The 17,084-nt window shown below is 37.1% G+C and overlaps 1 protein-coding gene across 1 annotated transcript in view; it reads left to right on the top strand.

Annotated features, from left to right (window-relative positions):
* POLR3B (RNA polymerase III subunit B) overlaps nucleotides 1-17,084 on the top strand; it is a gene marked incomplete at its 5' end in the record, with an annotated part of 79,099 nt that overhangs the window by 27,006 nt on the left and 35,009 nt on the right. The window contains 7 exons of the mRNA XM_082498496.1: nucleotides 2,545-2,706; nucleotides 5,010-5,210; nucleotides 6,270-6,432; nucleotides 8,415-8,568; nucleotides 11,127-11,201; nucleotides 11,996-12,094; nucleotides 15,670-15,797. Of these exons, the coding sequence (XP_082354622.1) occupies nucleotides 2,545-2,706; nucleotides 5,010-5,210; nucleotides 6,270-6,432; nucleotides 8,415-8,568; nucleotides 11,127-11,201; nucleotides 11,996-12,094; nucleotides 15,670-15,797 (982 nt within the window). The remainder of the gene's footprint in view (nucleotides 1-2,544; nucleotides 2,707-5,009; nucleotides 5,211-6,269; nucleotides 6,433-8,414; nucleotides 8,569-11,126; nucleotides 11,202-11,995; nucleotides 12,095-15,669; nucleotides 15,798-17,084) is intronic.

Raw genomic sequence — 17,084 nt, 5'->3', positions numbered from 1 at the left:
GACTGGCAAATAGTAGCAAGTTGGTGTGCTTGGGTTGTAACTTACTTTATTAGTTCAGAGAAGACGAAGGATGCTGTGGCTTTGTCATCCTTATGGCATGTAGAATTAGGAGATTTTTGGAATTTTATGATCAAGAAATCAAATATGAAAACACTTTCCGAGTGATTTTTATTTTAAGTGTTCTGTTAAATGTTTAAGTCCTGCTCAAACCTGTTGAGGTCAAATGTATACCATGACTGATTTCAAGAGTCTAATTCTTATTTGACAAGACTATCAGATATCTTAAAACATTCCTTCCTTTTTCCTTATTTTTGAGATACTTCCCTCATAATCTAGTTTTTGGAGGCTCCAGTGGGTTCTCCTTCCTACGATGATGCTTAAAAGATGCTTTTATTTCTTCTGAAAATCTGATTTAAATGAGCTGTGACATGACAGGTGAGTTGCAGGTGACTGGATTTCTTTTTGACAGTGGTGAGATGGTATCACCTTGTAAATATTAATGGTACTGTAAGCATCAGGAAAGGAAAGAGGGTCTACAACACCTTCCTCTCATGCCAAGGCCAGGTCTGAAAAAAAAAAAACATTTAACCAGTTTTCAGCAAAAACTCTCTGTCCCGAGTGGAAATAGGATTCCATTTTTGTCAAGGATTAACATACAGTGTATGTTATCGCTGGTTTTACAATTCGGTTACATGTTCCTTATGTCTTGTAGAGTAGACTGTCAAAGATAATCCAGTCTTGCTCTCCATGAAGGCCAGAGGGAGCGTTTTATTGCAAATCAGATGTTTGTCTTGAGTTTCCAGGTGTTGTTTGTTATTTTTTATTCTTAAATGCATTTGTGATGCCAGCGGAAAGAGTAGTTTATAATTTAGTTAGCTGCTTTACAGTGTCATTTACCAAATGCTTTGGCCAGCCCAGCCGAGGCATGTAGGTAGATGAAAGCAAATGAAAGCTGGTGAACCATGCCAGTGATAGAGGAATGAGTGGTTTGCTCGCTTGTTTCCAGAAGGTGAGAAAAAGTTGGGACTATGTCTGATGGAGGCAGTTAAAATTCAGTTTAATTCTGCACGCACAGAAATTAAATTATACAACTGACTCCAGAATGGCTTGGTTTGTAGTGGCTGAATACCTAGCTTGTTCAGCCCCACAATGCTTTGTATGCTGGGAGCTACCATTTCTGGCATAGGTAGCTGCTGCATTTTTAGTTCTTCTGACACTTGGAGCTGCTGTAAAATAGAGTCCCGGGACAGAACTGCCAGACTTTAGAATGAAGTCTGCTTGCAAGGTATTAGTGCCTGCGAGGAGAAGTTAAGCAAACTGCAGAAGGAAAGCAGAATGGAGAGCAAAAAAAAAAAAGTCAGATCACAAACTTTGGTAGCCTTTTCCTTTTATGGCTATTTTAAGAACTAGAAGTAATTATTATACATATACAGGAAATAATTGGCTTAAATTGCAGCACTTTTGAAGGGTTGAATTGCTGCTTGGTTTGTTTGTTTGTTTGTTTTTCAATTCAGCTGTGTTATGTAGCTTCTTTGCTTAAACTGTAGACTTTTTTTTTTAAGGGAGAGATGTGGAAGAGCACTGCACTTTCCAGATAGTAGGACTTCTAGAAAAGGATGGCAGGTGTTGAACCAAGCGGACTCTCTGTGGGTGTAACTGGTTTTCCGTAGATTGTGATTGGCAGAAAGTAGCAGGATAAAAATGTACCTGAATAAGGAAGCTGCCTGCATAACTGGGAAATGTCTTGCCAGCTGTCAAGAACAGAGGCTGCTTCTGGGCCCCTAAAAAAAATCTGGTTTAGTTCTGCTTGTCCAGAAGCAATTGTAACTGTACGCTTTTTGTGCTTCAGTCTGGTCTTGCAAATGGTGCACTGCTTCCAAACTCTGTGCTGCTGAGTTGCTTCCCCTAAGGGCACCTTGCAGTCACCTGGGTGTCTGTCTTGTCCATTTTAAGTAGCTCCTGGGAAGAGGCATTTTAAACAGCCTTTTGCACTTTTAATAATAGAATATCTCAAAGTGGCTCTTCACTTACTGCTTTACTGCAGTTACTCCATCCAGTATTAGAATAGAAGTGGTTCTTGCCTCCAAATCTTGTGTGTAATTCAGGGTTGTACATTTAGGGTACATATTAAATCTTAGAAAGAGTTTTCTCTTTTAAAGAGTTTGTGACTTTGAGAAGGAAGAAGTAGATCAGTGGAACTACAATGTAGCAGATTAGGGAAAACAGTAAATGTATAGCATAGAGATGGATGGGTATGCTAAGATATTGTGAAGGAAGGATTAAAGCAAACCAAAAAGGGATAAATGCATAGGCTTACACCATTCTTCTGCTTAATTTGCTTTCTGTTATGGGATAATTTCTCTAATATTGCACTTTAACAAGGCAAAAAACTTGTGAGAAAAAATATCATTTGAGAAACACAATATTTTTTTAACTAACAAGAAGTATAAGGTAGAAATACTAAACAAGTGTTTCCCTGTCCCCCCTTTCCCAGACCTGGAGAAGTGTAATTTTTCCCTTAATCCAATTCTTTTGTATTTCCAGCTTCTTTCTCTTCTATTTGAAGATTTGTTCAAAAAATTTAACTCTGAACTGAAAAAGATTGCTGACCAGGTAATCCCCAAGCAACGTGCAGCTCAGTTTGATGTAGTGAAGCATATGCGTCAAGACCAAATCACCAATGGCATGGTCAATGCCATCTCCACAGTAAGTATTTTTGTTTTCATTCTAGTATGTAAAGGTTTTCCGCCATAGTGAATGCTGGAAACGTGTACATTTTGTTCGGATGACTCTACTGTCTTTCGTCGTAAAAGCAAATCTATTTAATGTTCTTCACAAATAAAAATTGCAAAACTCTGTCATGGGCAGGGCTTTTGGAATTCACTGAAGAATCATTAATCATTAAACCACTTTTTATTTTACCATTTATTTCAAAGTGATGTTTTAGTGTTTTTGAAGGAGTGGTAGAAACAAGCAAACTTAATATAGCAGTCATGTTTGTATTTATCCAACTTGCTGTCTTCTAGGTTCTACTTGACTATGTGGCTCATGGTGTTTTTTTTAGTATCTGGATTTAGCTAGGGTCAGGTTACATCATATGTCCAAAAGGTGGTTGAAAAACAGCAGGAAAACATCATGAATAGAAGACAACTGGGGGGGGGAGGGTGGGTAGGCCAGAAAAAAACTGAATTTTGGGCTCTTTAAGGGAGGTGCCTTTTTATTCATATGAAGTTGCTAGTATGAGCAAATTTACAGCATAGAAATAAGTACTTCTCTTCTAATGATACTGAACTGTTTGACAGGGGAAACGGCTACATATGCTGTATTATTGAAAAAAAATACCCATAATTCAGCCTTTAATATTTATCTTTGTTAGATTTTAGCCTGTGTCTGCCTTCTGCTAGAATGGATATTTTCATTCATGCCAGTGGACAAGAACAATAATACAATTACTGACTTTGTCTCTTACCTCACACATCTGCAAGAGCAATTCCTGAAACCTAGCTACTGGCTTGTAAATGACTTTGAAATTCATGATTTTTTAAGAAATTAGATTAGTCTAAGTATTTTAGTGGCTGGTAAAAATTGTGCAACTTAATTTTTAATCTTTGGAACTCTTGAGAGGGCTTTTTTGCCTAGCATGAAACTGAGGTTTTTCTTCAGTTCTTGTAAACAAAATTAACTCCACAAATTGCATCCAAAACCACCAACAGTCTGTTACTTACAAATCCCAATGTTAAAGCTTATCACTGTTTAATTTTATGAGTGCCCCAAATGTAGTTAAATCTCTACAGCGCACGTAACCAAAACAATTGACAGATTTGTTTCTCTAAATGCTAGTGCTTTCTTCTAGCTGGTGCCAGTTTTTCCATTTGGACTGACAGAGATAAATCTGCAAACTATTCAGTACGTATTGTGAAGTCTTCCTTCTTCCACTATCTTTGGACTTTTTTTTACTGCCACATAAGCAGTTAAACACCATCTGCTCTTAAGCATTGAAAATAATTTCTCAGGAACAATGCCCAGTGCATACTATTCAAGAGATTAAGCAAATACCATAAAAATCATTCTTGGAAACAACAATCTCCAATCTCACCAGAATGCTTCAATGATAGTCTCAAAGAGCATGAAATAACTCAGTAGATTCATAATTACACCAGTAGCATGCAAAAGAATTCGTAGCACTACTGCATCAACTGTACAGTGGTGTTCAGTGATATTTGCTATAGGTCTTCTTTTTAACCTGGAAAATACCGGAAGAGAGGGTAGGTCAGGCCGTAGTGCCACAGGCCTAATAGATATTTCAGCATCTGCGGAATCATCCAATGCTGCTGAGAGAGCAACTTTCAGTTCATAGGAGTTTTCAGTAGGAAGTTCGCCACTGGGGTTGGTTTCACAACAGCCCTGGCCCCATTTTGGGTTTTTTGGACAACTTTTGAAGGAGTCAGTCTGTCACTTCCACAGCACAAAGAATTTTTCATATTATTTGTTAAGGCAGCGTTTTTACCTTCCCTTCCTGCCAGTCTTTGAGATTTCACAGTCTTCTGGGCAGTGAAAAAGAAACCGCATGCTAGTTTATACGACAGATGCAGTCATTTCTAGCATGAGAAAAACTACTCATTTATTATATTCTTCCGCTTATATTCTGGTAACTCCCAGTGCTGTAAAGGGAGAACAGAAAATAATTTAGTTTAGCTAAATTTGAGGATCGATTTACCTGTGAGGGACAGATGATGAAGAATCTTTGTGTGATTGAGTATATAATAGCAAAAGTATCCTCTCATCTGAAAGAGCAGTTCTTTTGTTTGAACTCTTTTTAATGCTTAGTACAAGCATGTTATAACTAGTAGTGCAGATAGGTAATTAGAAAGTTGTTATATAAACAGGCAACATTTGCTGTGCAAAGCTCCTCAGATATAATTCTGTCTAGATACTGAAAAAAAGACATGTAGTGTCAAGACAGGGATAAATTGCAATAACTTTTTTGAAATGTTCATTTTGGTCTACAGGGAAATTGGTCTCTGAAGAGATTCAAAATGGACCGTCAAGGCGTGACACAAGTATTGTCCCGCTTGTCTTACATATCTGCTCTGGGAATGATGACTAGAATATCTTCTCAATTTGAAAAGACAAGGAAAGTGAGTGGTCCTCGGTCACTACAGCCATCTCAGTGGGGGATGCTCTGCCCATCTGACACTCCTGAAGGAGAGGTGAGGAACTTCTGTTTTGCTTTGAGTATTTCTCATCCTGAGGAATGGAGACACTGTTTATTTTGAAGCAAGTGATCCTCCATCAGAGGAAGAATTCTGATGAGGAGGTTTCAGGAGAGATAAATTATCCTCAGCCTCATAAGACCACTTGTGTGTCTTCTCACATCCCATCTATTTACATCCTAGTCCTCCTTGCTATATTGCTTTTTTTTCTCCTACCTGGGTGGACTGGCTGGAAACTGTTCAGAAGTCATTTGGCTGTATGAGAAATTTTTGCAGCAGCGCTACTTGCTGTCTTTTGACAAGAGCAGAAAGAGAGGAGTCCTAAACTCTTATATCCCTTTGTTTTGTAATAAAAATTCTGTTTTGAAGTTGCAGTGTCAACCTGCAATTTTTCTAGAAACATATATTATTATTACAGAAACAGTTTTAGCTTAAGGAAGAAATACAGCTTTGTATGTTTCACTTTAAAGACATCACCTAGCTATTTCAACCAAACAATTGGTGCTGACGAATCTTTTTTTTTCTTTTTTCCCTTTTTTTTTTTTTTTCCCCTGAATAGAAAATACTGGGGGAACTCTGAACTTCCTGGCATAAATATGTAGTCAATATGAGCTAGTCTCATTAAGCAGCTGAAATAAAATTTCACTCTGTAAGATACTTGGATAATTTTCATGTTAAAATGTTAAAGTTTATGTTAGAACATACAGGTTATCTGGCAAATTGGTAAATAGACTGATTTTGTATTTCTATTATGCTTCTAAGTAGCTCTTGCTTTGAAGAGAGAAATATAGGGTTATACATGGTTGGATAACTTAAGAACTACAACTTCGTCGCCTATATTTTTTATTAGTTTGTAAATGCTAAAACATTACATTTCAGTGTGATATAGAAAATTCTTCCTTCCTAATTTTCAGTGTAGTTAATTTGTTTCATTTCTTTCACTTTATACTTTGACTTTTTTTTGTTGCTGATAAGTACGGTTTTGGAAGAAAAATATATATAATAGTATTAATACTTTAGAATAAAATAGTTGAAAGGTGTGTTTTTTTATTTTAGGCTTGTGGTTTGGTTAAAAACCTTGCCCTCATGACTCACATTACTACGGATATGGAAGATGGCCCAATTATTAAATTAGCCAGTAATCTGGGAGTTGAAGATGTCAACTTGCTCTGTGGTGAAGAACTTTCATATCCAAATGTGTTCCTTGTTTTCCTTAATGGTATGTAACTTTTCAGCAGTCTGACTCTGATTTGTTGCTGATGGAGAGTTAGGCTTCGGAAACCCTCCAACAATTTTTGGACGACAGTCAACCGCAGATGCGTTTTCCACGTGTAGATAATTGCATCTGTAAATATTTTGATAGGGTTAGGCAGAGTAGACAGGCCAGATGATGGCACTTAGTTGTCTGAAGTTGTGTCCTCAGAACTCTGACTGCAGATGTGTATAGCTGGGAAATTGAAGCTTTTTCAAATTTCAGTACTGTTTTTAAGCACACTTGCATGAATAGGGCACAAAAATACGTACATTCTATTACAGTTTTGTTTTTTTTCAGGCATTTGCTAAATGAGGTGCCATTCATAAAGTACTTTTTGAAAGAGAATAACGCTGCTAAATTTGTAATAACTTAAATTTACAAATTCAGAGCTTCATTCACAGAAAGTATTTTATTTTACTGTAACCTTTATGTATTTTTATATATATTCGTGCAAGTGCATTTAAAAACAGAAAGGAAACAATTGTTTGCAAAGTCTAGCAATGCTGTTCTATTTAAAATTACCTCTTAAAGGGCAATTTGCTTTGTGAATGATTAGAAAAAATTAGACCTTGGAAAACAGACCTCTGTTAAAGGGATGATTCGGCATGTGTGCTTTGCATCTGCACACTTATGTTCCTTTTAGAACTGATCTTTTTAGTGTTGCTAAATCAACAGGTACTATGATATCAGATTTCAAAATACTGACATTTTAAAAACTACAACTGTGGTTTAAAAATAGCCTTTTGTCAACAACAACCACTTCCAGGGACTAGTATTTAACGTCTGTCACCATGAATAAGTTCTCCATTTACCTTTGAATTAAACAGCAGTTTTTCTTTAATCCTGCCTTTTCCCAGCAACATAAAAGCAACACTTGACCAAACTGCATTCCTTTGCTCTGCTTTTCTGTAGCAGTATATTAAAGATAAGGTTCAGTGAAACCACATGCGCTCTTTTCTGTCTTGTTTTATGGTCCAAAGGGGAGTGCAGAGCAGAAATACTGGACTGTTCCTTCACAAGCTCAATCTGTGGTATGGAACAAGATAGTTATGTTCCCCAGCATATATGATCTAGTACTAAGTGAGGCAAAACCATTTCCTGTTCAGTCTACTAGTTTGTGCTTTTAATTCATAAAAAAATTCCAGGCTTGTGGATGGCTGAAGTGATTCTGATTTAAATTTGTGACCTAAGAGGGCAGAAAATCTTTTAAGTACAAATCCCTTAAGGTATAAAGACCTTTATATTGTCTTACAAACTCCCTAAATTATCATGCTTTGTCTCCTTTTTTAAAGTTTTGTTTGAAATGACACCATACTTATTTTTATTTTATATATTAATATGACTTTGGTCAAGTGACTCTTTAAATATGAGTTTTACTCTTGTTTGTTCATCATGCATCAGAATACTTAAGTATGTGCTAGAGCGCCCTGCTAAGATAGCAATAGCTTGTTGAGCTAAGTGCGTGAAGAAGAAATTCTGTTGTTGTGAGTGATCACATATATAAAAAATATCGGGTCTTTCTAAAATTTCTGACAAGGCAGCAGGACAGTTCCTTGGTCTGTTCCTGGAAAACTTGGGTCCATTTCAGTACAGCTGAAACTGCAGGCTTCAGAAGGGTTGTTTGCTTGTATGCTAATTGGTGAATGGGCACCTGAGCAGAAACATACTTGAACAAATCTGGAGGAAGCACGCCATTTGGTTTCTGAAGCTATTTGGAGGCACGCAGATAGATGACCTGTGAAATTCTGATGCTTTTTTTTAACGTTTCCTGAGAGAAAAAAGGAGCCAGTTCTTACTCATGTCAGAAAAGGGGAATTTTATGACAACTCTTATTATTTGCAAGAAGTAGGAAGTATTTCTATGCATGCTAGACATGATCAGAATTTGTAAGTAGAGTTTTGGATATTCAAAGTATGCACTATGAAATTTATCCCCTTTCTGAATAGGCAACATCCTTGGTGTCATACGTGATCATCAGAAATTAGTCAACACGTTTCGGATAATGCGTCGAGCGGGTTATATTAATGAATTCGTTTCCATCTCTACAAATCTGTCTGACAGATGTGTCTACATTTCCTCTGATGGAGGGAGGCTGTGCAGGTAAACATCTCATCAGAATTATCTTACTAGTGAACTTACTATAAACACTGTTTTACACACTTTAAATAAACTGGGCTAAGACTTTCAGGAGTACGGATTTAAGCAAATTCAGTAGGACTTGAGCATCTCTTTTCTTCTTAAATAGCCCTCATTCAAAACAGACAGATCTGAGAAACATACTGTATAGTCAAGCAACTTAAAGCCAATTTATTGGGGCTTTTTTTTTTTTATCACAGAATCACAGAATTATCAGAGTTGGAAGGGACCTCGAGAGATCATCTAGTCCAACTCCCCTGCTAAAGCAGGATTGCCTAGAGCACATTACTCAGGACTGCATCCAGGCGGGTCTTGAAAATCTCCAGAGAAGGGGACTCCACAACCTCCCTGGGCAGCCTGTTCCAGTGCTCTGTCACCCTCACCGTAAAGAACTGTTTCCGTGTATTTGAACGGAACTTCCTGTGTTCTAACTTGTGCCCATTGCCCCTCATCCTGTCACTTGGAACCATTGAAAAGAGCCTGGCTCCTTCCTCCTTCAACCCACCCTTTAGATACTTGTACGCCATAATAAGGTCTCCCCTCAGCCTTCTCTTCTCCAGGCTAAAAAGTCCCAGCTCTCTCAGCCTTTCCTCATAAGGGAGATGCTCCAAGCCCTTAATCATCTTAGTTGCTCTTCGCTGGACTCGCTCCAGCAGTTCCCTGTCCCTCTTGAACTAGGGAGCCCAAAACTGGACACAGTATTCCAGTTGTGGCCTCACCAGTGCAGAGTAGAGGGGGAGAATGACCTCCTTCGACCTACTGGCCACACTCTACCCTATGCAGCCCAGGATTCCATTGGCCTTTTTGGCGACAAGGGCACATTGCTGGGCCATGGATAATTTACTGTCTACCACAACCCCCAGATCCTTCTCCTCCGAGCTACTTCCCAGCAGGTCCGCCCCTAACCTGTACTGGTTTATCTTTAAACAAAAGTCAAACCAAAATGTTGCTTGTATCTTCTTTAAGAAAAAAGTGAGGGGGAACTTCTGGTGCAAAACTTCCTCGGGCGTGTATACCTGTACCAAGAAGTATGTCTCACAATTTTGGTTTATTTCATTGCCTACCCTTAAGTAGGTGGGGAATTCAATAAACCTATGAGGAAGGTCTCCACCTTGAGATGCTTATGCTCTTTATTAGACAGAAAGAGTGCCCGAGTAACAGTGATGTCACAGAGGAAAGCAAAAAGGAATTGGGTGGCTAAAATGAGAAAGCAGAACATAATATTTTGAGGCAGAAAATCAGGTTGTTTTATAGTAGAGGCTGGAGACTCCAGTCAGATTATGGCAGCACTGTGCTAGGTTATTTACAAATAAAATATCTCCTGTTTAGCCTAAAGAAGAAGGCATAAAAGATGAACAAAGCAAAGATTGCCAGAGGCAGAATGAGTTAATAAATATATGCATATTTTAGCATTAACTAGCTGTGTGCATATTTTGTGCGTACTTTAAAGGAGCAGCAGTCACAACTACAGTTGGCATTCCACCTTACTCATTAATTGAATCTCAGAGCATGTTGAATGCAGTTTGAGGCATGCTAAAGGCTCCATAATAGTACATGTACAAACCATCAATTAATCATACGTGGTCAAGAGATCCAGAGTAGGGGCATATTCAGTTGGCAGAGAAATCACTTTTCTGGTGAGGGCTAATACTGGCCATTCTGCAGGTTTGGAGATGCATCAAACCTTGTGATTTGTAAAACAAAGACAAGTGAAATCGTGGATTTCCAGGAGTTTACCAAGTTTGCTTTGTGGCACCCCCACCCTGCAGTTGTTCAGATACCCCTATTAACCATTTAAAAGTGCTCATTAGTCTTCAAACAGTTATTTAGACTTCAGAGTGGACTCCACAAGTATCTTGTAGCTATTTGGTGCTCTTTATAAGAGAAACTTGTCCAAATAGCAACAGCCCTTCACGTTTCATTCTTGCATGCCATCCTTTGTGTCAGCGTTTCCTTGCAGTAAGGAAGCCTTCAGAGATGCATGTGCTCTTGAAATTTATGGATTCATCTGAGGTCACACATAGTAAATTCCTGTACTTTACATCATGTAAGTAACAGCAAAATACATTCTTGTGTGTGGATACTTGAGCACAAACTGTTCACTTAATGTTGTATGAAGTCCCTGCAATGTCCATAGGACTTAATGCTGTTCTTAACTTTGTAGATTGGGAAATCTTAAATCTTTTAAAGCCATTAACAAAATTTGTAGGTAAAGTTATAAAATGCTAGTGTAAAGATTTGAAGGGGGAGGAGGCTTTCTCCTCAGAATTGAAATCTTCCTTTTTCTTGCACTCTTTTTGGGTACTCATAGACGACATGTCAGTTCAGGATATCCATGTATCAAGCAAAGGTCTGAATAATTACTGATTGTATTTATGTGGCTATGTCAGCTAAAGATGGACAAATTCAAAAAATGGTTTATAAAATAGGTTGTATGTATGCAGGGTTCTTACTGCAAGTAAAATTAAGTTACCTGCCTAAGTATTTGCTATGATTTTTTTTTTTTTTTTTTTTAATTGTAGACCCTACATAATTGTCAAGAAGCAAAAACCTGCAGTTACAAACAAGCATATGGAAGAACTGGCTCAGGGATACAGGTACACAATTTAAGTAGACTATATTCATCGTCACATCTATCCATAAATACTGTGTGGAAATACTTCAGTCGGTATTTCAGAATCTTGGGGTTAGCTATGTAGAGGAGAAATCTGCTCTCCTGTATAAATTAATAATAAGTGTATTGGAGGTTTTCTGTTTAAAGTCAAATTAAGACTGGTCTTCTTATTTTGTTACTGCTATGAAATTTTGTGATTATATAGAATAAATACATCTCACAGCCTCATCTTTCTGCAAGTAGAAGGCCTGAAGCAGTATCCTCCTTCTCTTGAAAAATAGTGTTGAATAACCTGTCTGAAAAATCAGACACTTCAAAGGAGTATCAACTTGACCACGCTAAACTAGGCACATTCAGAATTAGTTTTGAAACTACTTGCAAATTCTTTGTTAGGGTGTTTAAAAAAAAAAAAACAAAACACATTTACACAAAAGCATTTAAATTTAACTAAATTTTGCAAAACCATTACAAAAACTTACTAGATTACCCTTATACTTGTCTACATTTATAGTGATTATGAGTACATACAGGAAGATTTTATTTAGTTGTTCAAATAAGTAACATGGGTCAGTCAGACTGTGAAGCAATGAATGGGCAAGGAAATTAATTTAAAAAAAGTTATCTTTATATAAAATGCACAGAACTGTTCATGTAAAAGTATTTCTCTAGTTTAACTTCTACACATTATATTCCTTCAATATATGTATTATGTAGTTTTATTTTTGCAGAAATATAAGAAAAGACAGTACTTCTGTATTTTTTTTAATTTAACTATAGGAATTTTGAAGACTTCTTGCACGAAGGCCTTGTTGAATATTTGGATGTGAATGAAGAAAATGACTGTAACATTGCACTATATGAACATACAATTAATAAGTAAGTATGCATTCAGACTAAACATGGGTACAGGGAAAACATTCGTAGGGTGGCACTCTGAAATGCAAGCATGTTAATAATGTTACTGTTTTCACACATACACACTGCTCGATTGCTATTTGTTGAAAAAATTCCAGATGAAAGCTAAGGAAAGAAATCCGTTTACACACATCCTAAACTATCCATGGGATAGTTACAAAAAGTGGTTTAGCTATCGAGTTTTGGGAGATTTCAAAAGTACTAAATACTTAAAGGTATATCCTTTATTTCTCTGGATGTGGCTTTTTTTTTTTTTTGTCTGATCATTGGGCTGTTCATCATCAGTAATTTTATACAATAGGATTCCAGAAGGCAAATGGTGCCACCTGTTAAATGATGGTCATAGCTTGTCTTGATTATCATTTGGAAAAATCTCTCTTATGGCTGTAGAGGGACCCTAGACAACCAGATTACATTAAATGTCTGAAGTATTGGAATGAGACCTTCCCTTTGACTTTTGGATGTATAACTGGCCCTGATAAAAATGTCTATCATTCTGTGTATTTTTCACCAGATATGTTAAACCCATTCTGGGTATGTGATTTTCATTTAGAAAGATTTCCAGATTTTTTGTGTTTTTCCACATATATGAAGGACCTGGTGCTTTGGGGTTGTTTTTCTCTGCCTTGTGGCTGTGATTAAAGAGCCCACATTAAAGGAAGGATTCTTTTAAATTTTTAAGTCCTCTGTCTTTATACTTTTTTTTTTAATGTTTCTGTGACAATATCCTGTCAACTGAATGCTGCATATAAGATGTGAGAAGTTATGTCCATGAAATGTTTAATCAGTAGATTTATGCAGAAAATGTATTTTCTAAATGTTCTGTCCTGGTTAAGTATTCCTGGAAGCCAACAGAAATACATCATTGATTTCAGTGGAGCTAGATGAGACCTTCAGTTATCTTTAACCTTTGCCAGATGAAATGCATTAACTTTGCTAATTAAATTGTATTGCTCCTGCCCAAGCTTTTGAAGACTTTATCACTTTAAGAAATTACTCTTGCATGCTCTTGGTTGGCTTCTGTATGCAGGAGCAAAGAAGAGCCACACAATTGCTGTCATTTGTGCCAAAATTAAATAACTTCCACAAAGCACCAGAAAAGTTTAAGTTACAGAACACCTGACTCGGCTAGGAAGATTAATGAGAGTATATCCCATGAAATAACTGTTTAGTCAAAAGCAGGAGACAACAGTGAACTTCCAATGGACTAGTGCGAGGAAATGAATCCACCATAACTGCCAAAAAGTCTTGGAGATTCTTGTGTTGTCCATCAGCTTGTTTTAAGTTTAGCTTCAATGCTTGTAGCTACTAGTGCCATAAGTATCTGAGGTTGCACCACATAAGCACATTGCTCCTTGTGTTTAGTAATGATCTTCCCTGCATCCTGGATAGTTGATTTGTGTACCCCTTCCCCCAGCTGATCACCTTGCATTTTAAATGGTGTGACCATGTTGGTACAAGTTGTTCTGGTAATACAACTGACACAATCCACTATTGTGAAGTATCCCATTAACATTCCTGCTTTTGTAATGTAGGCTTCTTTTAGCTACAGTATCCTCTCTTTACCTTTCCAATCCAATTAGGGGGGGGGTTGGTTCTTTGGAGGATTTGACTCTATTTAATGTGTTCAATTTCTTCCTTAGCCATTTGTAACTCTGATTTTCAAACTCATAAGGTTGCCTTCGATTCTTGGGCCTATTTCTGGCAGTGGCATTTTGACTTGCAGAAATTGAACTGCTCTATAAAGTTTGAAGGTCTCTCATTAGTACTGTGGAATACTTCAATAAGATACTAGGATCCGCATATGTTGCATCTTCTTTGATTGAAATATGACTGACCTCAATGGAAAAATACTTGTGTTGAATACCCTATCTGAAAATGTACATGTAGTTCCATGCACTAGTACCTTCTGAAGAAATTTGCTAACTTCACATCAGTAAGTCTTAAGCCTCTTGTTTCATTGTTTGAGAAGTGTCAGCAGTTCTGTGGAGTTCTGCAGAATGGGGGAGCAGCCTGTGCTTTAAATTTGCTACTGACTCTTGAGACCATTTTGCAATTACTTGACTGCAATTGGGAGTTTCCTAAGACAGGCTTCAATTAACATAGCTGCTTTTCATCAAGTGGAGAGAATTAGTGGCTATCCTTTGGCCAGCAGGTGATTTTTAGGTTGCTCAAGCATATTTGTGATTTATAAAGATTTCTGGGACTGATAGGTAATTTCACTAGTCTTGCTGTTCAGGGTTTCCAGATTTTTTTTTTTTTTTTTTTTCATTTTTCAGATTTCATTTTTTCCAGCAGTACATACATTATTTATGTAAGTTCCTACTGGTACTTGTCTTCAGTCTGTATGTACTTGTGGGTGATTCCTCAGGCGTTTTCAGCTTGTGATGCTTTTCCGTCTTTTGAATGTTGTCATAATAAAGATTTTTCCAGTAATTTCCTTTGCAAGGTCTTAAAGTTTAGTATTCTAATTAATTTGTTTAAATAATTAAAAAGACTCTTCCAAAAGACTTCCAAGAGAAGTCAAACACTAAAGATGATATTTTCAGAATGCAGTGGGTTTAGGCGTGTGGGAGAAGCAATGTATGCCTAAATCCAAGTTCTGTGTAATAACCCTAGGACATTGTGAAAGATATGCTTTGGATAGGTTTAGTTATAATTATTTCAAAATTCCCCATTTCCTACTTACTTATCTTGATTTAAAAAGCAGATCTGCTCGAGCCAAGCTTTATTGTACACTCCATCCTTAGTTATTAGTCACTCCACTTGCATCCCAATGGACGCTATGATTTAATTGTCTTTATTGATCATGGACTTTCTCCTCTGAAGCTTATGCCAGGTAGAACAAATTCTGTTATCTCTCAGTCTTTACTCTTTGTCCCTGTCTTTTTATTTCTCATCAGTACTGCCTTTTAACAACATAATCATTTCCAAAATATTTGCAGAGCTTTTCAAATAGTGTTTTATTATGCCATATCACCCATGACACTGGATCTGGTTTGGACACAGACGTTTTCCCTCTAACTAATATTATATAACTGACCTTGGAAAACTAAACCAACAGTTTTATTTTTTTCAATACCCAAATCTGTCTTGTTCTTCCTTTCTCTACCTCCCCAGTGGATTTCTAGATCTCTGAGACTGGTAATTTGATGTTGAGGACTCTCATTACATGAGAAGACATTCTTTAAGGCATTTTGGGTCTTACTGTATAAGCTTATGTTTTATTGTCTTACTGACCTCCCTCATGTTGTCATTATCTGGAGGCTTTTTCTCCGTTACGGAAATTCATAAACCCTCATTTATTTCTCCTTCATTTCTTTTCATGTGGAAACACTTAAAGCCAAAAGAAAGTGTTTTTTTTTTTAAATCAAAAAATAAAAATCCCATAGTGAATGAGTGTTTTGAGGTCCTACTGGCATACATTTCCTGAACAGAATTTAATTGAAGTGTTATGAGATACTACTAAATTAAATAAATTCTGGTTAAGATGTTTGTTCACAAGGCTGCAATAATTGGTACTCTTTTCTTTTAAGAGATACAACGCATTTGGAGATTGAGCCTTTCACGCTTCTTGGTGTCTGTGCTGGGCTGATTCCATATCCTCACCACAACCAGTCCCCAAGAAACACTTATCAGTGTGCCATGGGGAAACAAGCAATGGGTAAGACATTTTTATTCCCTTTTGGAGTGTTTTGTAGTTTTTGGAGCTATGTAGCAAAAGTGACAAAACAGAGAAATTATTTCTTTCCTAGTTCACATAAAAGCTTTGCTAGGAAGAGGAAAAGAGCAATTCGTTATCTTTGAGGACGCAAGGATTTACCTCTGAAAGTTTTTTTTGTTGGGGTGTTGCTTTTTTTTTTTTTTTCATAATTGTCAGGACTTTCACGTTTTCAGTATAGCTGCAGGATTGGCAGAATTGGGTTTTTTCTCTTTATGCTGTGATTTGCTATGAGTTTCCAGACAAAAAGAGTTAAAAAGTGTTCTCACAAAGAGAGATGGAGCACGAAGAGAGGCGAGTTTCCCTGAATAGTTGAGTAGGTGCCCTAAACATAAACAAATAAATAGTTAGATTGACATCATAGAGAAAAAGAGGAATCAAAATGTGCAAGAAAGAGTGCTTAGTTACTTGAACACTTCCTGCAGCAGTAGTTTAGGTTTGGGACTTTTTCTGTTTTGAATTATGAGGGCAAGTAACGGCCTCTCAGCAAAATGACTGAAACAAAATTAATTTCCTTAATCACTTAATAATTCTCTTTACAAATGTGGTAGCTGGTCATTAAAAAACAACCATTTCATCAATTTGCTGTTATGGGTAATTGACACTAGGTAAGTTCTAATCCTTCCTTTAATACACAGCTAAACTAGCATTAAAGCATCCAAGTCATGTGGCCCATGATCAAGCCAGAGTGAGCCCCAAGGAGAACCTGACCAGTAGTACATCAGTTCAGACAGCTGTATTCAGTTTTGTGCTGTACATGCCAGTTTTATGTCTTGTTTTGATGGCTTGCTTGCAAGTTGAGAGCTACAGAACAACTCTGTGTCATAAAAAAACCTACCACTTCTGTTAGGTTTACTAAACCATTTGTTTTGTGCTGTGTGTTCAAAACTGAAACACTGCACCTTTTGTGAGAGTTATCCAGCAGAATTAATGGCAAAATAACTGCCTTGTGCTGAACTGTCATGTTCAGCACATCAAAACAGCATAAAATAGCAACAGATGCATGTCCTCCCTTTAATTTAAAAAAAAAAAAAAAAAAAGGCGGGGGAGAGAGGAACGATGCAATCTTTTTCCTTACAGTTCTCCCCCATCCCATTATCTTCCCCCCATCCCCGAGTCTCTATTTTATGACTATTAGTCTCAGAAGGTTTGGTTAGTTACCACACACAGTTAAGCAGGATCAGTGTGTACAGAAAGCCAATTCAGTATCTGTGGAGTTCTTTTGTAGTT

This window comes from Vanellus vanellus (assembly GCF_965231255.1).
Source record: "Vanellus vanellus genome assembly, chromosome: 1".
NCBI classification, from domain to species: domain Eukaryota; kingdom Metazoa; phylum Chordata; class Aves; order Charadriiformes; family Charadriidae; genus Vanellus; species Vanellus vanellus.
The sequence above is the reverse complement of the archived record's forward strand: the minus strand, read 5'-3'. Positions and strand labels throughout refer to the sequence as shown.